At 41.8% G+C, this 25,155-nt stretch overlaps 1 protein-coding gene across 1 annotated transcript in view; it reads left to right on the top strand.

Moving 5' to 3' along the window:
* hppy (MAP4K3-like protein hppy) overlaps nt 1-25,155 on the top strand; it is a 566,945-nt gene that overhangs the window by 38,144 nt on the left and 503,646 nt on the right. The window contains exons 4-5 of the mRNA XM_071686180.1: nt 14,631-14,734; nt 15,048-15,176. Coding sequence (XP_071542281.1) covers nt 14,631-14,734; nt 15,048-15,176 — 233 coding nt within the window. The remainder of the gene's footprint in view (nt 1-14,630; nt 14,735-15,047; nt 15,177-25,155) is intronic.

Raw genomic sequence — 25,155 nt, 5'->3', positions numbered from 1 at the left:
CTTTCGTCTGTTTCCTTGCGCTACCTCGCAAACGCGGGGGACAGCGACAAAGCAAAAAAAAAAAAAAAAAAAACCTTTATCCCCTTTGCCTTTGTACAATGGCACTATGCATGCATTCCGCCAATCATCTGGCACTTCACCATGAATCACCACTCAGTCAACGACACAGTCTACCCCTTTTTTAATATATTCCACTGCAATTCCATCCAAACCTGCCACCTTGCCGGCTTTCATCTTCTACAAAGCTTTCACTACCTCTTCTATATTTACCAAACCATTCTCCCTCACTTCGCTTACCACTTCAAACAAAGCACCCTATATCTGCCACTCTATCATCAGACACATTCAACAAACCTTCAAAATACTCACTCCATCTCCTTTTCACGTCACCACCACTTGTTATTACCTCCCCATTAGCCCCCTTCACCGATTTTCCCATTTGTTCTCTTGTCTTACGCACTTTATTTACCTCCTTCGTAAAAGTCTTTTTATTCTCCCAAAAATTCAACGATGCTCTCTCCCCAACTCTCTACTTCATGGTAGTATTTTTATATTATAAAAGCATGTATACTTAATCTACCGTAGGTGTTAACATCGACCCACAATTCACAAATGAATTGAATTTTTAAAATAAGTGAATGATTATGACATGCCTATGAAGCATAAGTATTTTTAGAATTAATGAATGCATATGACATGACTTTGATGCATAGGTTAGGTAAGCTAGGTTAGGTTAGGTAGGTTAAGTCAGCTAGGCTACGTTAACTTTGGTTAGTTAGGTTAAGTTATATAATCTAGGTTATGTTTTGTAGGTAGGTAAGAAAAAGTTAGATTAGGTTGGGTAAACATTACACATGAAAATTTCTACATGTCTTACCTTAAGAATGGGAAATGTAGAGTGGAAGCAGTTGTGACTGTACAAGAGAACCTTCCTGTGTGAAATTCTTTGATGAATTGTACTTAGTGAAATCACAGGGACAAGAGGAGCAGTGGACTGGCAGTTTCTCATCTAAAAGGTGTCCACTCAGATAGTGTTGCTAACTTGCCAGTTTACCTACTATCTAATACTTGTGCCAGAAAGTGGTACTTTTGACCTCCTTTACCCTAATTTTACTGCTGATTTTGTCATACCAGAGGAGGAAATATTTGCTAATTATTCTTGTTTATTAGCTTTTATTTATTATTAAGTATGATTGGATTTGACGTATATATTCTTGTGAAGTAGCTAAATATTATCAATAGATAATGTACCGGTTAACATTCCTGACTTTGACATATTCATGGGCTGTCCAAGGTCAAGTGCATAGGTTTGAATCCTGGTTACAGCAGTTGGTCCACAGTGAACCCAGCTCTTCTTCCACACCTAGGGGTTGGTCTATATATATATTTACTCATATATTTAAATGTGAATAAGAGCAAGGTTATTAGGTACAGTAGGGTTGAGGGTCAAGTCAATTGGGAGGTGAGTTTGAATGGAGAAAAACTGGAGGAAGTGAAGTGTTTTAGATATCTGGGAGTGGATCTGGCAGCGGATGGAACCATGGAAGCGGAAGTGGATCATAGGGTGGGGGAGGGGGCGAAAATCCTGGGGGCCTTGAAGAATGTGTGGAAGTCGAGAACATTATCTCGGAAAGCAAAAATGGGTATGTTTGAAGGAATAGTGGTTCCAACAATGTTGTATGGTTGCGAGGCGTGGGCTATGGATAGAGTTGTGCGCAGGAGGATGGATGTGCTGGAAATGAGATGTTTGAGGACAGTGTGTGGTGTGAGGTGGTTTGATCGAGTGAGTAACGTAAGGGTAAGAGAGATGTATGGAAATAAAAAGAGCGTGGTTGAGAGAGCAGAAGAGGGTGTTTTGAAGTGGTTTGGGCACATGGAGAGGATGAGTGAGGAAAGATTGACCAAGAGGATATATGTGTCGGAGGTGGAGGGAACAAGGAGAAGAGGGAGACCAAATTGGAGGTGGAAAGATGGAGTGAAAAAGATTTTGTGTGATCGGGGCCTGAACATGCAGGAGGGTGAAAGGAGGGCAAGGAATAGAGTGAATTGGAGCGATGTGGTATACCGGGGTTGACGTGCTGTCAGTGGATTGAATCAGGGCATGTGAGGCGTCTGGGGTAAACCATGAAAAGCTGTGTAGGTATGTATATTTGCGTGTGTGGACGTATGTATATACATGTGTATGGGGGGGGGGTTGGGCCATTTCTTTCGTCTGTTTCCTTGCGCTACCTCGCAAACGCGGGAGACAGCGACAAAGTATAATAATAATAATATAATATTTATTATACTTTGTTGCTGTCCCCTGCATTAGCGAGGTAGCGCAAGAAAACAGATGAGAGAATGGCCCCACACACCCACATACACATGTATATACATAAACGCCCACACGCACATATACATACGTATACATTTCAATGTATACATACATATACATACACAGACATATACATATATATACTCATTTACATATACATGCTGCCTTCATCCATTCCTGCCGCCACCCTGCCACACATGAAATGGCACCCCCCCCCTCAACCCCGCACAGGGTTGTGCTGGGAAAAGACAACAAAGGCCACATTTATTTACACTTAGTCTCTAGCTGTCATGTGTAATGCACTAAAACCACAGCTCCCTTTCCACATCCAGGCCCCACAAAACTTTCCATGGTTTACCCCAGAAGCTTCACTTGCCCTGGTTCAATCCACTGACAGCACGACAACCCCGGTATAACACATCGTTCCAGTTCTTTCTATTCCTTGCGCACCTTTCACCCTCCTGTATGTTCAGGCCCCGATCACTCAAAATCTTTTTCACTCCATCCTTCCACCTTCAGTTTGGCTTCCCACCTCTCCTCTTTCCCTCCACCTCTGACACATATATCCTCTTTGTCAATCTTTCCTTTCTCATTCGCTCCATGTGACCAAATCATTTCAATACACCATCTTCTGCTCTCTCAACTACACTCTTATACAGAGGTATAAGTTTGTTGAGTATTCCTGGGAAATTCTATGGGAGGGTATTGATTGAGAGGGTGAAGGCATGTACAGAGCATCGGATTGGGGAAGAGCAGTGTGGTTTCAGAAGTGGTAGAGGATGTGTGGATCAGGTGTTTGCTTTGAAGAAATGTATGTGAGAAATACTTAGAAAAGTAAATGGATTTGTATGTAGCATTTATAGATCTGGACAAGGCATATGATAGAATTGATAGAGATGCTCTGTGGAAGGTATTAAGAATATATGGTGTAGGAGGCAAGCTGTTAGAAGCAGTGAAAAGTTTTTATCAAGGATGTAAGGCATGTGTACGTGTAGGAAGAGAGGAAAGTGATTGGATCTCAGTGAATGTCGGTTTGCAGCAGGGGTGTGTGATGTCTCGATGGTTGTTTAATATGTTTATGGATGGGGTTGTTAGGGAGGTGAATGCAAGAGTTTTGGAAAGAGGTGCATGTATGCAGTCTGTTGTGGATGAGAGAGCTTGGGAAGTGAGTCAGTTGTTTGCTGATGATACAGCGCTGGTGGCTGATTTTTGTGAGAAACTGCAGAAGCTGGTGACTGAGTTTGGTAAAGTGTGTGAAAGAAGAAAGTTGAGAGTAAATGTGAATAAGAGCAAGGTTATTAGGTACAGTAGGGTTGAGGGACAAGTCAACTGGGAGGTAAGTTTGAATGGAGAAAAACTGGAGTAAGTGAAGTGTTTTAGATATCTGGGAGTGGATCTGGCAGCGGATGGAACCATGGAAGCGGAAGTGAATCATAGGGTGGGGGAGGGGGCGAAAGTTCGTGTAGGAAGAGAGGAAAGTGATTGGTTCTCAGTGAATGTAGGTTTGCGGCAGGGGTGTGTGATGTCTCCATGGTTGTTTAATATGTTTATGGATGGGGTTGTTAGGGAGGTGAATGCAAGAGTTTTGGAAAGAGGGGCAAGTATGCAATCTGTTGTGGATGAGAGAGCTTGGGAAGTGAGTCACTTGTTGTTTGCTGATGATACAGCGCTGGTGGCTGATTTGTGTGAGAAACTGCATAAGCTGGTGACTGAGTTTGGTAAATTGTGTGAAAGAAGAAAGCTGAGAGTAAATGTGAATAAGAGCAAGTTTATTAGGTAGAGTAGGGTTGAGGGACAAGTCAACTGGGAGGTAAGTTTGAATGGAGAAAAACTGGAGTAAGTGAAGTGTTTTAGATATCTGGGAGTGGGTTTGGCAGCAGATGGAACCATGGAAGCGGAAGTGAATCATAGGGTGGGGGAGGGGGTGAAAGTTCTGGGAGCGTTGAAGGATGTTTGGAAGTTGAGAACATTATTTCGGAAAGCAAAAATGGGTATGTTTGAAGGAATAGTGGTTCCAACAATGTTATATGGTTGCGAGGCATGGGCTATGGATAGAGTTGTGCGGAGTAGGGTGGATATGCTGGAAATGAGATGTTTGAGGACAATATGTGGTGTGAGGTGGTTTGATTGAGTAAGTAATAATAGCAAGAGAGATGTGTGGTAATAAAACAAGTGTGGTTGAGAGAGCAGAAGAGGGTGTTTTGAAATGGTTTGGTCACATGGAGTGAATGAGTGAGGAAAGATTGACAAAGAGGATATATGTGTCAGAGGTGCACGGAACGAGAAGTGGGAGACCAAATTGGAGGTGGAAACATGGAGTGAAAAAGATTTTGAGTGATCAGGGCCTGAACATGCAGGAGGGTGAAAGGTTTGCAAGGAATAGAGTAAATTGGAACGATGTGGTATACCAGGGTTGATGTGCTGACAATGGATTGAACCAGGGCATGTGAAGCATCTGGGGTAAACCATGGAATGTTCTGTGGGGCCTGGATGTGGAAAGGGAGGTGTGGTTTCGATGCATTATTACATGACAGCTAGAGACTGAGTGTGAACAAATGTGGCCTTTGTTGTCTTTTCCTTGCGCTACCTCGCGCACATGAAAGGGGAGGGGATTGTTATTTCATGTGTGGCGGGGTGGCAACAGGAGTGAATAAGGGCAGACTATGAATTATCTACATGTGTATATATGTATATGTCTGTGTGTGTATATATATGTATACGTTGAGATGTATAGGTATGTATATTTGTGTGTGTGGACGTGTATGTATATACATGTGTATGTGGGTGGATTGGGCTATTGTTTCGTCTGTTTCCTTGCGCTACCTCGCTAATGCGGGAGACAGCGACAAAGCAAAATGAAAAAATAAAATATGATATAGCCATATACATATAAACACATGTACATATTCATACCTGCCATCATCTATTCCCAGCACCACCCCACCCCACAGGAAACAGCATTGCTACCTTGTGCTTCAGTGAGGTAGCACCAGGAAAATGGACAAAAAAGGCTACATTCGTTTACACTCAGTCTCTAGCTGTTTTATGTAATGCACCGAAACCATAGCTCCCAATCCACATCCAGGCCTCACACACCTTTCCATGGTTTATACCTGACAATTCATATGCCTTGGTTTAGTCTATTGACAGCATATCGACCTTGGTATACTCTGTTCCTTGCACACTTCTCATCCTCCTGCATGCTTTAGCCCTGATCACTCAAAATCTTTTTCACTCCATCCTTCCACCTTCAATTTGGTCTCCCACATCTCGTTGTTCCTTCCACCTCTGACACATGTATCATCTTTGTCAACTTTTCCTCACTCATTCTCTCCTTAGTCAACTTTTCCTCACTCATTCTCTCCTTATGTCTAAACCATTTCAACACACCCTCTTCTACTCTCTCAACGACACTCTTACTATTACTGCACATCCCTCTTACCCTTTCATTACGTACTCCATCAACCCAACTCACACCTCATATTGTCCTTAAACATTCATTTCCTTCTCCTCTGTACAACCCTATCTATAACCCATGCCTCGCAGCCATATAATTGTTAGAACTATTATTTCTTGAAGCATACCTATTTTTGCTCTCTAAGATAATGTTCTCTCTTTCCACACATTTTTCATTGCTCCCAGAATCTTCACCCCCTCCACTACCCTATGACTCACTTCCAATTCCTTGGTTCCATTTGTTGCTAAGTCCACTCCCAGATATATAAAACATTACACTTCCTATCATTTTTCTCCATTCAAACTCACTTCCCAGATAACTTGTCCCTCAACCCTGCTAAATCTAATAATCTTGCTAGTATTCACATTTACACTCATCTTTCTCCTTTCGCACATTTTTCCAAACTCAATCACCAACTTCTGCAGTTTCTCACTTGAATCAGCCTCCAATGCTGTATTATCGGTGAACAGCAACTGACTCACTTCCCAGGCCCTCTTATCCCAACAGACTGCATACTCATCCTTGCAAAACTCTTGCATTTACCTCACTAACCACCCCATCCATAAACAAATTAAACAACCATGGGGACATCACACACCCCTGCTGTAGATTGACCTTCACTGGGAACCAGTCACTCTCCTCTCTTCCTATTCATACACATACCTTACATCCTTGATAAAAACTTCTCACTGCTTCTAGCATCTTACCTCCCACAGCAACTGACTTACTTCCCAGGCCCTCTCATCCCAAGAGACTGCATACTCACCCCTGCAAAACCCTTGCATTTACCTCACTAACCACCCCATCCATGAACAAATTAAATAACAATGGGAACATGACACACCCCTACTGTAGACCAACCTTCACTGGGAACCAATCACTCTCCTCTCTTCCTATTCATACACATGCCTTACATCCTTGATCAAAACTTCTCACTGCTTCTAGTATCTTACCTCCCACACCATATACTCTTAAGACCTCCACAAAGCATCTCTATCCACCCTGTCATATGCCTTCTCCAGATCCATTAATGCCACATACAAATCCATCTGTTTTTCTAAGTACTTCTCACACATTCTTCAAAGTAAACACCTGATCCACACATCCTCTACCACTTCTGAAACCACAATGCTCCTTCCCAATCTGATGCTCTGTACATGCCTTTAACCTCTAAATCAATACCCTCCCCTAAAATATGTCCAGGAATACTCAACAAACTTATGCCTCTGTAATTTGAACACTCACCTTTATCCCCTTTGCCTTTGTGTAATGGCACTATACATGCCTGTAGAGAGAATTAAAAGAAAATGCCAAAAAGAGCATTGCTAACTGGTATATGATTTAATGTACTTAGAAGAACAGGAAGCAAGATATAAAGAAATCTATAAAGGCAGTATTAATTGTTATTCGGTCTTCTAAATGCCTCATTATTATAAATGACCCAACAGACCTTTTTGACGATGATTCCCGTAAATAAACATCTGCTTCAGTTATCCCCAGAGTGTACATGTAGCAGAAATCACCACCACAACACAAGATTTAAGAGAGTGCCATTAAGAGCATGCCCATGCACTCATCCAGAGACCCTGACTCATATACTTCACTCTTCATAAAGAAATGCAAAACACCCTTAGCACATGGACTAAATCTCCTCTAGAGATAAAGTCGAGATTTTGGCAGAGCATGGGAATGACTGGTAAAAGTGCAAGATGGATGTACAACTTTTTAACTAATAGATCACAACACAGTTATAAATTATGCATTCTTCAGTGTCTCCACAGTAGAATGCTCAGCTCCCTAAGAAACTGGAGTAGGACCCCTCCTGCTTCTCATTTTTATATAAATCTGACATGTATGCAAAAACCACCTACAATTTCATAAGTATGAAAATCACATGAGTAGATGTGGAAAAGCTACATGTAGACATAAATGAAGCCTTTAACTGGGCATCCAGGAACAGTATGCTTTTCAGTGAAGATATTTCAAATCCTCCAGTTTGGAGAAAAACAAGAGATCAAAAACAATACAGTATACTAGACAGACACAGACACTATCGTACACCAGTTGAATAATGTGAAAGACCTCAGTGTAATAATGTCTAATGACCTAACCCTCAGGAAATGCAACAAAACAATGGTTGCTTCATACATAAAGATGGCAGGTTGGGTCCTAAGGAACTTCAACTGGCTAAATCCTGAGGAACTTCAAGACAAGGAAAAAAAAACTAGTGATAATATTATTCAAGGCACTAATTTCTCCACAAGCTGAATATTGTTGCATTCTAACATCACCTACTCATTCGATGAAATGCAGAATTAAAAAGTTTTCAGAGATGTTTCACAGCCCATATTGATATGGGTCAAGGAACTGATTATATACTGGGAATGGGTAAAATGTCTGAAGCTATACTCTCTCAAGTGCAAAAAGGAGAGTTATATCATCATCTATGCCTGATAAATCCTATGAGGTAAGGGGCATAACTTACATTTGGAAGTATCATCCTTTTGGCACAACAGGCATTGAAAACTGTAAAATGCAGCTTGTGAAACCCAAAGGTGCAGTGTACTCAAAAAGGGAGAACACTTTAAACATCAGGGGTCCAAGGCTCTTCAACACCTTGCCATCTAAGATCAGCAACAGCATTAGATGCACAGCAGAGAAGTTCAAGAATGCACCGGACAAGTACCGCAAAGTGTATCAGACCAGCCAGGCTGTGGGGCTATATGGTCGTAAGTGTTGCAGCATCCAACACCTTGGTTGACCAACAGCCCTTTTCAGTAGCCAGGACCCATCCTGGGCTGTTGGCTGAAAACCCCCAAAGGCTTCACCAGGTATTCATCAGATGTTGGAGCCTGAATGTGCAGGAGGGTGAGAGGCCTGCATGGGATAATGCAGATTGGAGCAGTATAGCAAAAGAGGGTGACATACTGTCAAGGGTCTGAACCAAGACATGTGAAGTAGTCAGGAGAAACACTGAAATGTGCTTGGGGCTTGGCTCTTTATAAGGGGCTCTGTTTTTTTTTTGGATTGTATATCCCCTATCCCTGGGGGATAGGGGAAAAAGAATACTTCCCACACATTCCTCACGTGGGGCCTGGATGTGGAAAGGGAGCTGTGGTTTCGGTGCATTATACATGACAGCTAGAGACTGAGTGTGAACTAATGTGGCCTTTGTTGTCTTTTCCTAGCGCTACCTCGTGCACATGCGGGGAAGGGGGTTTTCATTTCATGTGTAGCGGAGTGGCGACGGGAATGAAGAAAGGCAGACAGTATGAATTATGTACATGTGTATATATGTATGTCTGTGTGTGTGTATATATATATATATATGTATACATTGAGATGTATAGATATGTATATGTGCTGTGTGTGGACATGTATGTGGGTGGGTTGGGCCTTTCTTTCGTCTGTTTCCTTGCACTACCTCGCTAACGCGGGAGACAGCAACAAAGTATAATAAATATAAATAGTAGAACATCTAGAGAGTGCATGTGAACAAATGAGGCCATTCAATGCTTGTTCTCTACCACAACTTCTTTCCCATGGGAAACAGCAAAGAAATATTATTTTTGTCATGACCATTATCATTTCATATTTTGCATACTTGTTTGTGATTTCCCACATAGGGTAGTTAGTTTCAGGATCAGATGAAGTAAAGGCGACTCTTTCACATTCATTCTCTGTCTGTCATGTGTGATGGACTGCAACCACAGTCCTCTGTTCTAGCCAGGCCCAACAAGCCCTTTACATGTTGCCCCTTGTATACCACACATCTTCAGTTCACTCTATCCCATACACACCTTTCACCTCCCTGCTTGTTCAGGGCCCCAAGCATTCAATATCTTTTTCACTCCATCCTCCAATTTTCGATTTGGTCCTCCCTTTCTTATATATTTTTTTATTAATATATTATTATTATACTTTGTTGCTGTCTCCCGCTTTAGCGAGGTAATGCAAGGAAACAGACGAAAGAATGGTCTAACCCACCCACATACACATGTATATACATACATGTCCACACACGCACATATACATACCTATACATTTCACTGTATACATATATATACATACACAGACATATACTCATATGTACATACTTGCTGCCTTCATTCCTGTTGCCACCCCGCCACACATGAAATGACAACCCCCTCCCTCTGCATTCTGCATGCTCGTGAAGTGACAACAAATGCCACATTCGTTCACACTCAGTCTCTAGCTGTCCTGTATAATGCACCGAAACCACAGCTTCCTTTCCACATCCAGGCCCCACAAAACTTTCCATGGTTTACCCCAGATGCTTCACTTGCCCAGGTTCAATCCATTGACAGCACATTGACCCCGGTATACCACATTGTTCCAACTCGCTCTATTCCTTGCACACCTTTCACTCTCCTGTATGTTCAGGTCCCGATTGCTCAAAATCTTTTTCACTCCATCCTTTCACCTCCAATTTGGAATCCCACTTCTCGTTCCCTCTAGCTCTAACACATATATCCTCTTTGTCAATCTTTCCTCACTCATTTTCTCCATGTGACCAAACTATCTAAATACACCCTCTTCTGCTCTCTCAACCACACTCTTTTTATTACCACACATCTCTCTTACCCTTTCATTACGTACTCAATCAAACCACCTCACACTACATATTGTCCTCAAACATCTCATTTCCAACACATTCACCCTCTTCCGCACAACTTTATCCATAGCCCACGCCTCGCAACCATATAACATTGTTGAAACCACTATTCCTTCAAACACCCATTTTTGCTTTCCGAAATAATGTTCTTGCCTTCCACACATTTTTCAACGCTCCCACAACTTTCGCCCCTCCCCCACCCTGTGACACACTTCCGCTTCCATGGTTCCATCCACTGCCAAATCCACTCCCAGATATCTAAAACACTTCACTTCCTCCTGTTTTTCTCTATTCAAACTTACCTCCCATTTGACTTGTCCCTCAACCCTACTGTACCTAATAACCTTGCTCTTATTCACATTTACTCTCAACTTTCTGCTTTCACACACTTCACCAAACTCAGTCACCAGCTTCTGTAGTTTCTCACCTGAATCAGCCACCAGTGCTGTATCATCAGCGAACAACAACTGACTCACTTCCCAAGCTCTCTCATCCACAACAGACTGCATACTTACCCCCTCTCTCCAAAACTCTTGCATTTACCTCCCTAACAACCCCATCCATAAACAAATCAAACAACCATGGAGACATCATGCACCCCTGCCGCAAACCTACATTCACTGAGAACCAATCACTTTCCTCTCTTCCTACTCGTACACATGCCTTACATCCTCAATAAAAACTTTTCACTGCTTCTAACAACTTGCTTCCCACACCATATATTCTTAATACCTTCCACAGAGCATCTCTATCAACTCTGTCATATGCCTTCTCCAGATCCATAAATGCTACATGTAAATCCATTTGCTTTTCTAAGTATTTCTCACATACATTCTTCAAAGCAAACACCTGATCCACACATCCTCTACCACTTCTGAAACCACACTGCTCTTCCCCAATCTGCTGCTCTGTACATGATTTCACCCTCTCAATCAATACCTTTCCATATAATTTCCCAGGAATACTCAACAAACTTATACCTCTGTAATTTGAACACTTACTTTTATCCCCTTTGCCTTTGTACAGTGGCACTATGCATGCATTCCGCCAATCCTCAGGCACCTCACCACGAGTCATACATACATCAAATATCCTTACCAACCCGTCAACAACACAGTTACCCCCTTTTTTTAATAAATTCCACTGCAGTACCATCCAAACCCGCTGCCTTACCGGATTTCATCTTTTGCAAAGCTTTTACTACCTCTTCTCTGTTTACCAAATCATTTTCCCTAACCCTCTCACTTTGCACACCACCTCGACCAAAATACCCTATATCTGCCATTCTATCATCTAACACATTCAACAAACCTTCAAAATGCTCACTCCATCTCCTTCTCACATCACCCCTACTTGTTATTACATCCCCATTATCCCCCTTCACCGATGTTTCCATTTGTTCTCTTGTCATATGGTCATTATTTACCTCCTTCCAGAACATCTTTTTATTCTCCCTAAAATTTAATGATACTCTCTAACCCCAACTTTCATTTGCCCTCTTTTTCACCTCTTGCACCTTTCTCTTGACCTCCTCCCTCTTTCTTTTGTACATCTCCCTGTCATTTGCATGATTTCCCTGCAAAAATCGTCCAAATTCCTCTCCCTTCTCTTTCCTTAATAATCTTAATTTTTCATCCCACCACTCATTACCCTTTCTAATCTGCCCACCTCCCATTCTTCTCATTTCTCATGCCATAAGCATCTTTTGTGCAAGCCATCACTGCTTCCCTAAATACATCCCATTCCTCCCCCACTCCCCTTATGTCCTTTGCTCTCACATTTTTCTATTCTGCACTCAATCTATCCTGGTACTTCCTCACACAAGTCTCCTTCCCAAGCTCACTTACTCTCACCACTCTCTTCCCCCCAACATTCCCTCTTCTTTTCTGAAAACCTCTACAAATCTTCACCTTCGCCTCCACAAGATAATGATCAGACATCCCTCCAGTTGCATCTCTCAGCAAATCGACATCCAAAAGTCTCTCTTTCACATGCCTATCAATTAATATGTAATCCAATAATGCTCTCTGGCCATCTCTTCTACTTACATATGCATACTTATGTATATCTCTCCTTTTAAACCAGGTATTCCCAATCACCAGTCCTTTTTCAGCACATAAATCTACAAGCTCTTCACCATTTCCATTTACAACACGGAACACCCCATGTACACCAATTATTCCCTCAACTGCCACATTACTCACCTTTGCATTTAAATCACCCATCACTATAATCCGGTCTTGTGCATCAAAACTACTAACACACTCATGCAGCTGCTCCCAAAACACTTGCCTCTCATGATCTTTCTTCTCATGCCCAGGTGCATAGGCACCAATAATCACCCATTTCTCTCCATCCACTTTCAGTTTTACCCATTTCAATCTAGAGTTTACTTTCTTACACTCTATCATATACTCCCACCACTCCTGTTTTAGAAGTAGTGCTACTCTTTCCCTTGCTCTTGTCCTGTCACCAACCCCTGACTTTACTCCCAAGACATTCCCAAACCACTCTTCCCCTTTACCCTTGAGCTTCGTTTCACTTAGAGCCAAAACATCCAGGTTCCTTTCCTCAAACATACTACGTATCACTCCTTTTTTCTCATCTTGGTTACATCCACACACATTTAGACACCCCAATCTGAGCCTTTGAGGAGGATGAGCATTCCCCGCATGACTCCTTCTTCTGTTTCCCCTTATAGAAAGTTAAAGTACAATGAGGAGAGGGTGTGTAGCCCCTTGCTCCCATCCCCTTTAGTTGCCTTCTACGACACGTGAGAAATGCATGGGAAGTATTCTTTCTCCCTTATCCCCTTCTTGTCTCCTCCAATTCTGACACATATTCTCTTTGTCATTATCTTTTCACTCATTCTCTCCATAAGTCCAAGCCTTTTGAGCACACCCTTTTTATCTCTCTCAACCATACTTTTCATATTACCATAGCATATTCATATCTATTGCCCATGTCTCACATCTGTACAACCTTGTTGGGACTACTAAACCTTCAAACATAACCCATCTTTATCCTTTCCACACATTCTTAAATGCTTGCACAACTTTCATTCCCTCACCCATCCCATAACTCACTTTCACTTCTTGTTTCCATTTGCTTCTATGACCACTTCCAAATATTTGAAACTTTACGCTTCTCCATTCAAACTCACACCCTATTCAACCTAACCCTTTGCACTGTGCAAAGTTTAATAAGATATACCTGGGTGTCCTGGCTTTTAGTTAAGTAGTGTTGAAAGGGAAGTGGGTAGAATATCCTTGAGTATCCAGGGCTATAAATTCCAGGACTAGATGGAGGACAAGAAAGGGAAGTGTGGCGCTTTTGATGAAGAGAGAGCTACTTTGGGACTGTGTTGAATAATGCAATTATGTGACTTTAAAATTGATATGGGATAAAATGAAAGTAGACTATAGAGATGGGTGATTGTTAGTGGTTGTACACCTGGTGGTAAGAACAAGCAAAGGCATTCTTCATGCCCTTTATAGTCAGGTACATTCAGGACTAGATAGCTTGACTAGCCAATCACAACATTGTCACACCCTTTCTTGAGAAACTCACTTGCAGTGCCAGGCTGCCCCATTTCTTTACCACATGTCACCTTGTGCAAGGCTTTCATTTGTCATGACTTACTGTGCATCCTACCATGTTGCAAACATGTCACATCTGCCTCCCAGTCAGGTAAGACATTTATTAGCAGTCCTTTAAATTACTCACAACTGCTTCTCACATACTTTATATCTCACTACTTTCCCATTTGCATTTACCACAATAAAGCAGCCAGGGGACGTGAAATTCAGCAAAAAACTTGTCAAAACAGATGTAACAAGGTAATGTTATAGTATATTAATGGTGGATGAATTGAATAAGATGACTAAGGACAAAATCAGACGGCATACATAGATTTAAGAAATTGTAAAGTAAAAAATGCTTAAAAGATGGAACCCCATGAGAGAAAGTCTCTTGTTCTGTAAAAGATAAATAGGTAATAAGAAATAGGTAGTTACTACATCAGGATAAGACTATGGCTTAAATATGAAGATATGGAACCAGCAGAAAACAGATTAAAATGAAGACGAGCTATTATTGGCCAGAATATGGAGAGTCACTTCTTACCAAGAGATGTTTCTGCATCATTCACTACTCTGGTTAGAACTGTTTTTGCTTTTAAGTTCATGACAAGCTCTTCTTGACATTAGCATTAAATATTTCAGTTATCGGTCCTCTGCAAGAACGACAGATTGGTTATATGTGTCGAGAAACATTGAGGGGTTTGGAATATCTTCATCGTATGGGAAAAATGCATCGTGACATCAAGGTAAGAAAAATGAATTAATTATAATATCTTCATTAGATGAAAGGATCTTAATGTCATCTCACATACACCACAGAGATTGGATAACCTTCCCCTGATGCCTGCCTTTAGGCATCAGTAGATATCTTGCCAGTAGGATTTTATAACTTCTAATGTGCTGGATGTATCATTTCTTTGTGCATCATGCCCCTGTATGTAGATAAGGAGTGCATATGGTAAGGACATATTGCTTTCTAGACAAGAGTTTTGTTCTGCTATATTTAATGTTTGTAGCATTGAATTTTATGATACATTTTTGCTTATGTTCTTACCTCAGGGAGCAAACATTCTGTTGACGGAAAATGGGGATGTGAAGCTTGCAGATTTTGGTGTATCAGCTCAAATTACTGCTACTATTAGCAAGAGGAAGTCCTTTATTGGAACACCATACTGGATGGCTCCTGAGGTTTGATGATTTTTTTTTCTTAAAGAATTCTTAATTTGAGTTTAATGCCATGAATTACCTGACAAACAGAATTATTGTAAGGGTTGCATTTCCCAAAAAATAGCGCAATAATCATAACTGTGTTATATTTTTTCCCTTGTTATGTATTAAAGGAGACGCATTCCTGGCTCAGAAATGTTTGGATAGTTGGGTGGTTTTTCAGACTTAAATACAAAACTACATTTCCATGAACTCTCATTTATCTGTGACTCAGTTAACCAGCAATCCCAAAACATTGATACTAGTCAGTTTTTTCCTTGTATGAAAAAATCAAACAAACAATGGCAGTGTTCAGTCCCTTCCCTCCTATGGATAAAAACTCTCAACAGCTTCATTCAGTAATTCCCCTCAGTTATATGAAAGTAATAGATAATTTATTCCTGGGGTAGAAGGCAACTAAAGGGAGCAGGAGCAGAGGCCTTTAACTTCCCTTCCCTCTTCTTGTATTTCAATTTCTAATACAGAACAGAGGAAGGAACCAGAAAGTGAGTACTCATCCTCCTTGAAGGCTCAGGCTGGGTTGTCTAAATGTGTATGGATGTAACCAAGATTCTCTCAAGAAGAGAGGAGTGTTAGGACATGTGTTTGAGGAGAAAAACCTGGATGTTCTGTCTCTGAGTGAAACGAAGCTCAAGGATGAAATAAGAATGATTTGGAAATTTCTTATGAGTGAAGTCGGAGGTTGGTAAGAGGACAAGAGTTAAGGAATGAGTAACACAGCTTCTGAAGCAGGAGTTGTGGAAGTGTGTGATAGAGTTTAAGGAAGTGAACTGAAAATTGACAAGGGTAAAAACTGGAAGTGGATGGCAAGAGAGGGGTGATTATTAGTCCTTATCCACATGACTATGAAAAGAAAGATCTTGAGAGGTAAGTGTTTTGGGAGCAACTGAGTGAGTGTCAGCAGTTTTGATGTAAGATGCTGGGCTTTAGTGATGGATGATTTAAATGAGAAGGTAAGTAATGTGGCAGTTTATGGTATACTTAGGGCATATGGGAAATAAGTATTATGAATGGAACTGTTGAAGAGCTTGTGATGGTGTGTGCTGAAAAAGGACAGGTGATTGGGAATGACTGGTTTAAAAAGAGGAATATATACAAGCATATGATAGGGTTGATAGGGATCTTTGTGGAAGGTATTATGAATATATGGTGTGGGAGGTAAGCTGCTAGAAGCAGTGAGAAGTTTTAATCAACGGTGTAAGGTGTATGTATGAATAGAAAGAAAGGAAAGTGAATGGTTCCCATTGAAGGTCAGTCTGTGCCAGGGGTGCATGATGTCACTATGGTTATGTAATTTGTTTATGGATGGGGTGGTGAGGTACTTAAATGCATGAATCTTGGAGAGAGGCGAGTATGCAATCTTTTGGGGACGAGAGGGCCCTGGAAGTGGTTCATTTGTTTGCCATTGATACAGCGCTGATGGCTGATTTAAGTGAGAATTTACTGAAGTTGGTGACTGAGTTTGGAAGAGTGAGTTAAAGAGAAAGTTGAGAGTAAATGCAAATAAAAACAAGGTTATTAGGTTCAGCTGGGTTGAGGGACAAGTTGGCTGGGATGTAATTTTGAATGGAGAAAGATTGAAGGAAGTGGATTTGGCAGCAAATGGATCCATGGAAGCAGAAGTGGGTCATAGAGTGGGGGCAAAGGTTGTGGGAGTGATGAAGAATGTGTGGAGAGAACGTTATCTCTGAGAGCAAAAATGGGTATGTTTAAAGGAATAGTAGTTCCAGTTATATTTTATGGTCTTCAGGCATGGTCTATAATTAGGGTTGTGTGGAGGAGGGTGGACTTGTTGGAAATTAAATGTTTGAGGACAGTATATGGTGTGAGGTAGTTTTTTTGAGGACAGTATATGGTGTGAGGTAGTTTGATTGATTAAGTAACAAAAGGGTAAGAGAGATGTGTGGTAATAAAAAGAGTGTGGTTGACAGAGCAGAAGAGGGTGTGTTGAAATAGTTTTGGACATATGGAGAGATGAGTGAGGAAAGATTGGCAGTGAGGATATATGTGTCAGAGGTGAAGGGAACACGGAGAAGCTGGAGACCGAATAGGAGGTGGAAGGATGCAGTGAAAAAGGCGACTGGAGCCTGAACATGCAGGATGGTAAAAGACGTGCGTGGAGTAGAGTGAATTAGAATGATGAGGTATACTGGGGTCAACATGCTGTCAATGGACTGAACCAGGGCACGTGAAAGGTTTAGGGTAAACCATGGAAAGGCCTGTGGTGCCCAGATGTGGATAGGGAGCTGTGGTTTTGGTGCGTTACACATGACAGCTAGAGACTAAGGGTGAATGAATGTGGTTTTTTGTCTGTTTTCCTGTTGCTACCTCGTTGATGCAGGGGGTGGCAATGCTGCTTATTGTGGGGCAGGGTGGCACCAGGAATGCATGAAGGTGAGCAAGTATGAGCATGTACATGTGTGTATATGTACATGTATTTTTTTTTTCTTTTTTTTTTGCTTTGTCGCTGTCTCCCGTGTTTGCGAGGTAGCGCAAGGAAACAGATGCAAGAATGGCCCAACCTGCCCACATACACATGTATATACATACATGTCCACACATGCAAATATACATACCTACACATCTCAATGTACAGATATATATATACACACACAGACATATACATATATACACATGTACATAATTCATACTGTCTGCCTTTATTTATTCCCATCGCCACCTCGCCACACATGGAATAACAACCCCCTCCCCCCTCATGTGTGCGAGGTAGCGCTAGGAAAAAACAACAAAGGCCCCATTCGTTCACACTCAGTCTCTAGCTGTCATGTAATAATGCACCGAAACCACAGCTCCCTTTCCACATCCAGGCCCCACAGAACTTTCCATGGTTTACCCCAGACGCTTCACATGCCCTGGTTCAATCCATTGACAGCACATCGACCCCGGTGTACCACATTGTTCCAATTCACTCTATTCCTTGCACGCCTTTCACCCTCCTGCATGTTCAGGCCCCGATCACTCAAAATCTTTTTCACTCCATCTTTCCACCTCCAATTTGGTCTCCCATTTCTCCTCATTCCCTCCACCTCTGACACATATATCCTCTTGGTCAATCTTTCCTCACTCATTCTCTCCATGTGACCATTTCAAAACACCCTCTTCTGCTCTCTCAGCCACACTCTTTTTATTTCCACACATCTCTTACCCTATTATTACTTACTCGATCAAACCACCTCACACCACATATTGTCCTCAAACATCTCATTTCCAGCACATCCACCCTCCTGTGCACAACTCTATCCATAGCCCACGCCTCGCAACCATACAACATTGTTAGAACCACTATTCCTTCAAACATACCCATTTTTGCTTTCCAAGATAATGTTCTCGACTTCCAAACATTCTTGAAGGCTCCCAGAATTTTCACCCCCTCCCCCACCCTATGATTCACTTCCGCCTCCATGGTTCCATCCGCTGCCAGATCCACTCCCAGATATCTAAAACACTTTACTTCCTCCAGTTTTTCTCCATTCAAAATTACCTCCTAATACACTTGACCCTCAACCCTACTGTACCTAATAAATATCCTTGCTCTTATTCACATTTACTCTTAACTTTCTTCTTTCACACTCTTTAACCAAACTCAGTCACCAGCTTCTGCAGTTTCTCACATGAATCAGCCACGAGTGCTGTATCATCAGTGAACAACAACTGACTCACCTCCCAAGCTTTCTCATCCACAACAGACTGCATACTTGCCCCTCTTTCCAAAAATCTTGCATTCACCTCCCTAAAAACCCCATCCATAAACAAATTAAACAACCATGGAGACATCACACACCCCTGCCACAAACCTCCATTCACTGAGAACCAATCACTTTCCTCTCTTCCTACACGTACACATGCCTTACATCCTCGATAAAAACTTTTCACTGCTTCTAACAACTTTCCTCCCACACCATATATTCTTAATACCTTCCACAGAGCATCTCTATCAATTCTATCATATGCCTTCTCCAGATCCATAAATGCTACATGTAAATCCATTTGCTTTTCTAAGTATTTCTCACATACATTCTTCAAAGCAGACACCTGATCCACACATCCTCTACCACTTCTGAAACCACACTGCTCTTGCCCAATCTGATGCTCTGTACATGCCTTCACCCTCTCAATCAATACCCTCCCATATAATTTCCCAGGAATACTCAACCAACTTATACCTCTGTAATTTGAGCACTCACTCTTATCCCCTTTGCCTTTGTACAGTGGCACTATGCAAGCATTCCGCCAATCCTCAGGCACCTCACCATGAGTCATACATACATTAAATAACCTTACCAACCAGTCAACAATACAGTCACCCCCTTTTTTAATGAATTCCACTGCAATACCATCCAAACCTGCTGCCTTGCCGGCTTTCATCTTCCATAAAGTTTTTACTACCTCTTCTCTTTTTACCAAATCATTTTCCCTAACCCTCTCACTTTGCACACCACCTTGACCAAAACACCCTATATCTGCCACTCTATCATCAAACACATTCAACAAACCTTCAAAATACTCACTCCATCTCCTTCTCACATCACCACTACTTGTTATCACCTCCCCATTAGCCCCCTTCACTGAAGTTCCCATTTGCTTTCTTGTCTTACGCACTTTATTTACCTCCTTCCAAAACGTCTTTTTATTCTCCCTAAAATTTAATGATACTCTCTCACCCCAACTCTCATTTGCCCTCTTTTTCACCTCTTGCACCTTTCTCTTGACCTCCTGCCTCTTTCTTTTATACGTCTCCCACTCATTTGCATTTTTTCCCTACAAAAATCGTCTAAATACCTCTCTCTTCTCTTTCACTAATAATCTTACTTCTTCATCCCACCACTCACTACCCTTTCTAATCAACCCACCTCCTACGCTTCTCGTGCCACAAGCATCTTTTCTCAAGCCATCACTGCTTCCCTAAATACATCCCATTCCTCCCCCACTCCCCTTTCCTTCTTTGTTCTCACCTTTTTCCATTCTGTACTCAGTCTCTCCTGGTACTTCCTCACACAAGTCTCCTTCCCAAGCTCACTTACTCTCACCACTCTCTTCACCCCAACATTCTCTCTTCTTTTCTGAAAACCCCTACAAATCTTCACCTTCGCCTCCACAAGATAATGATCAGACATCCCTCCAGTTGCACCTCTTAGCACATTAACATCCAAAAGTCTCTCTTTCGCGTGCCTGTCAATGAACACATAATCTAATAACACTCTCTGGCCATCTCTCCTACTTTCATACGTATACTTATGTATATATCTCTTTTTAAACCTGGTATTCCCAATCACCAGTCCTTTTTCAGCACATAAATCTACAAGCTCTTCACCATTTCCATTTACAACTCTGAACACCCCATGTATACCAGTTATTCCCTCAACTGCTACATTACTCACCTTTGCATTCAAATCACCCATCACTATAACCCGGTCTTGTGCATCAAAACCACTAACACACTCATTCAGCTGCTCCCAAAACACTTGCCTCTCATGATCTTTCTTCTCATGCCCAGGTGCATATGCACCAATAATCACCCATCTCTCTCCATCAACTTTCAGTTTTACCCATATCAATCTAGAATTTACTTTCTAACACTCTATCACATACTCCCACAACTCCTGTTTCAGGAGTAGTGCTACTCCTTCCCTTGCTCTTGTCCTCTCAGTAACCCCTGACTTTACTCCCAAGACATTCCCAAACCACTCTTCCCCTTTACCCTTGAGCTTCGTTTCACATGTATGTATGTATATATATATATCTGTACATGTATATGCTTGTATATGTAGGTGTATGTGCATGTATGTACGTGTATGAGTGTATGTTTGAGGAAGGAAAGCTGGTTGTTCTAACTGTGAGAGAAACAAAGCTCAAGGGTAAAGGGGAAGAATGGTTTGGAGACGTCTTAGGAGTAGAGTCGGGTTGGTAAGAGAACAAGAGCTAAGGAAGGAGTAACACTACTCCTGAAACAGGAGTTGTGGGAGTGTGTGATAGAGTGTAAGGAAGTAAATTCTAGATTGATGGGAAAACTGAAAGTGGATGGAGAGAGATTGATGATTATTGGTGCTTATGCAACTGGTCATGAGAAGAAAGGTCTCAAGAGGCAAGTGTTTTAGGAGCAGTTGAGTGAATGTCAGCAGTTTTGGTGTATGAGACTCACTCCTAGTGATGAGTGATTTAAAAAGCAAAGGGAAGTAATGTGGAGGTTGAGGGTGTAATTGGTGTACATTGGGTATTCAGTGTTATGAATGGAAATGATGAAGAGCTTGTGGAGCTGTGTCCTAAAAAAAGACTGGTGATTGGGAATACCTGGTTTAAAAAAGAGATTTATTTATTTAATTTGCTTTGTCGCTGTCTCCCGCGTTAGAGAGATAGCGCAAGGAAACAAACGAAAGAATGGCCCAACCCACCCACATACACATGTATATACATACACGTCCACACACGCAAATATACATACCTATACATCCCAATGTATACATATATATACTCACACAGACATATACATATATACCCATGTACATAATTCATACTGTCTACCTTTATTCATTCCCATCACCACCTCGCCACACATGAAATAACAACCCCCTCCCCCCTCATGTGAGTGAGGTAGCGCTAGGAAAAGACAACAAAGACCCCATTCGTTCACACTCAGTCTCTAGCTGTCATGTAATAATGCACTGAAACCACAGCTCCCTTTCCACATCCAGGCCCCACAGAACTTTCCATGGTTTACCCCAGACGTTTCACATGCCCTGGTTCAATCCATTGACAGCACGTCGACACATCATTCCAATTTACTCTATTCCTTGCACGCCTTTCACCCTTCTGCATGTTCAGGCCCCGATCACTCAAAATCTTTTTCACTCCGTCTTTCCAGCTCCAATTTGGTCTCCCACTTCTTGTTCCTTCCACCTCTGACACATATATCCTCTTTGTCAATCTTTCCTCACTCATTTTCTCTATGTGACCAAACTATTTCAAAACACCCTTTCCTGCTCTCTCAACCACACTCTCCTTATTACCACACATCTCTCTTACCCTATTATTACTCACTCGATCAAACCACCTCACACCACATATTGTCCTCAAACATCTCATTTCCAGCACATCCACCCTCCTGTGCACAACTCTATCCATAGCCCAAGCCTCGCAACCATACTACATTGTTGGAACCACTATTCCTTCAAACATACCCATTTTTGCTTTCCGAGATAATGTTCTCGACTTCCACACATTCTTCAAGGCTCCCAGAATTTTTGCCCCCTCCCCCACCCTATGATTCACCTCCGCTTCCATGGTTCCATCCACTGCCAAATCCACTCCCAGATACCTAAAACACTTCACTTCCTCCAGTTTTTCTTAATTCAAACTTACCTCCCAATTGACTTGACCCTCAACCCTACTGTACCTAATAACCTTACTCTTATTCACATTTACTCTCAACTTTCTTCTTTCACACTCTTTAACCAAACTCAGTCACCAGCTTCTGCAGTTTCTCACATGAATCAGCCACCAGCACTGTATCATCAGCGAACAACAACTGACTCACTTCCCAAGCTCTCTCATCCATGACAGACTGCATACTTGCCCCTCTTTCCAAAACTCTTGCATTCACCTCCTTAACAACCCCATCCATAAACAAACTAAACAACCACGGAGACATCACACACCCCTGCCGCAAACCTACATTCACTGATAACCAATCACTTTCCTCTCTTCCTACACGTACACATGCCTTACAACCTCGATAAAAACTTTTCACTGCTTCTAACAACTTGCCTCCCACACCATATATTCTTAATACCTTCCACAGAGCATCTCCATCAACTCTATCATATGCCTTCTCCAGATCCATGAATGCTACATACAAATCCATTTGCTTTTCTAAGTATTTCTCACATACATTCTTCAAAGCAGACACCTGATCCACACATCCTCTACCACTTCTGAAACCACACTGCTCTTCCCCAATCTGATGCTCTGTACATGCCTTCACCCTCTCAATCAATACCCTCCCATATGATTTCCCAGGAATACTCAACCAACTTATACCTCTGTAATTTGAGCACTCACCTTTGTCCTCTTTGCCTTTGTACAATGGCACTATGCAAGCATTCCGCCAATCCTCAGGCACCTCACCATGAATCATACATACATTAAATAACCTCAGCAACCAGTGAACAATACAGTCACTCCCTTTTTTAATAAATTCCACTGCAATACCATCCAAACCCGCTGCCTTGCCGGCTTTCATCTTCTGCAAATCTTTTACTACCTCTTCCCTGTTTACCAAATCATTTTCCCCAACCCTCTCACTTTGCACACCACCTCGGCCAAAACCCTATATCTGCCACTCTATCATCAAACACATTCAACAAACCTTCAAAATACTTCATCTCCACACATCACCACTACTTATTATCACCTCCCGATTAGCCCCCTTCACTGAAGGTCCCATTTGTTCCCTTGTCTTACGCACTTATTTACCTCCTTCCAGAACATCTTTTTATTCTCCCTAAAATTTAATGATACTCTCTCACCCCAACTCTCATTTGCCCTCTTTTTCACCTCTTGCACCTTTTTTTTGACCTCCTGCCTCTTTCTTTTATACATCTCCCACTCATTTGCATTATTTCCCTGCAAAAATCGTCCAAATGCCTCTCTCTTCTCTTTCACTAATAATCTTACTTCATCTGATTTGCCCACCTCCCATGCTTCTCATGCCATAAGCATCTTTTGCACTAGCCATCACTGCTTCCCTAAATACATCCCATTCCTCCCCCACTCCCCTTACCTCCTTTGTTCTCACCTTTTTCCATTCTGTACTCAGTCTCTCCTGGTACTTCCTCACACCACACAAGTCTCCTTCCCAAGCTCACTTACTCTCACCACTCTCTTCACCCCAAAATTCTCTCTTCTTTTCTGAAAACCTCTAAAGAAGAGATATACACAAGTGTACATATGTGAGTAGGAGAGATGGTCAATGGGCATTATTAGATTACATATTATTTGATAGGCATGTAAAAGAGAGACTTTTAGGTGTAAATGTACCAAGAGGGGCAGCTGGTGGGATTTCTGATCACTATGTTGTTGGGGTGAGGGTGAAGCTTTGTATAGGTTTTCAAAAATGAGGAGACAATGTTTTGAAGAAGAGAGTGGTGACAGTAAGTGAGCTTGGAAAGGTGACTTGTGCGAAGAAATACCACGAGAGATTTCGTATAGATTGGCAAAAGGTGAGAGCAAACGAAGCAAGGGGAGAGAGTGAGGAATGGGATGTATTTAGGGAATCATTGATGGCATGTACACGAGATGCATGTGGCATGCATAAGGTGGGATGTGGGCATGTTAAAAAGGGTAGTGAGTGGTGGGATGAAGAAGTAAAGTTGCTTGTGAAAGAGAAAAGAGAGGCATTTGGGAGGTACTTACAAGGAAGTGCAAATGATTGAGAGATGTGCAAGAGAAAGCAGCAGGGGTTGAAAAAGAGGGCAAATGTGTGTTGGGGTGAGAGAGTATCATTAAACTTTAGGGAGAATAAAAAGATGTTTTGGAAGGAGGTAAATAATGTCCAAAAGACAAGAGAACAAATAGGGACATCAGTGAATGGAGCAAAAATGGGAAGTGATAACAGGTAGTGATGAGTGAGGAGGAGAGGGAGTGAGTATTTTGAAGGATATTTAAATGTGTATGATGATAGTGACAGATGTAGGGTGTTTAGGTTAGGGTGGTATGTGGAGTGAGAGAGTTAGGGAGAGTGGTTTGGTGAATAGTGAAGAGATGATGATAGCTGTGTGGAAAATGAAATCAGGCAAGTTGTTAGGATTGGATGATATTGCAGTTGAATTTATTAAGAAAGGGGATGATTGTGTTGTTCATTGGTTGGGAAGGATATTCATTATTTGTATGGATCTTGATGAAGTGCCTGAAGATTGGAGGAATG

The sequence above is a fragment of the Panulirus ornatus genome, chromosome 41 (genome assembly GCF_036320965.1).
Source record: "Panulirus ornatus isolate Po-2019 chromosome 41, ASM3632096v1, whole genome shotgun sequence".
Classification (NCBI taxonomy): domain Eukaryota; kingdom Metazoa; phylum Arthropoda; class Malacostraca; order Decapoda; family Palinuridae; genus Panulirus; species Panulirus ornatus.
This window is presented reverse-complemented; position numbering and strand designations above follow the sequence as displayed.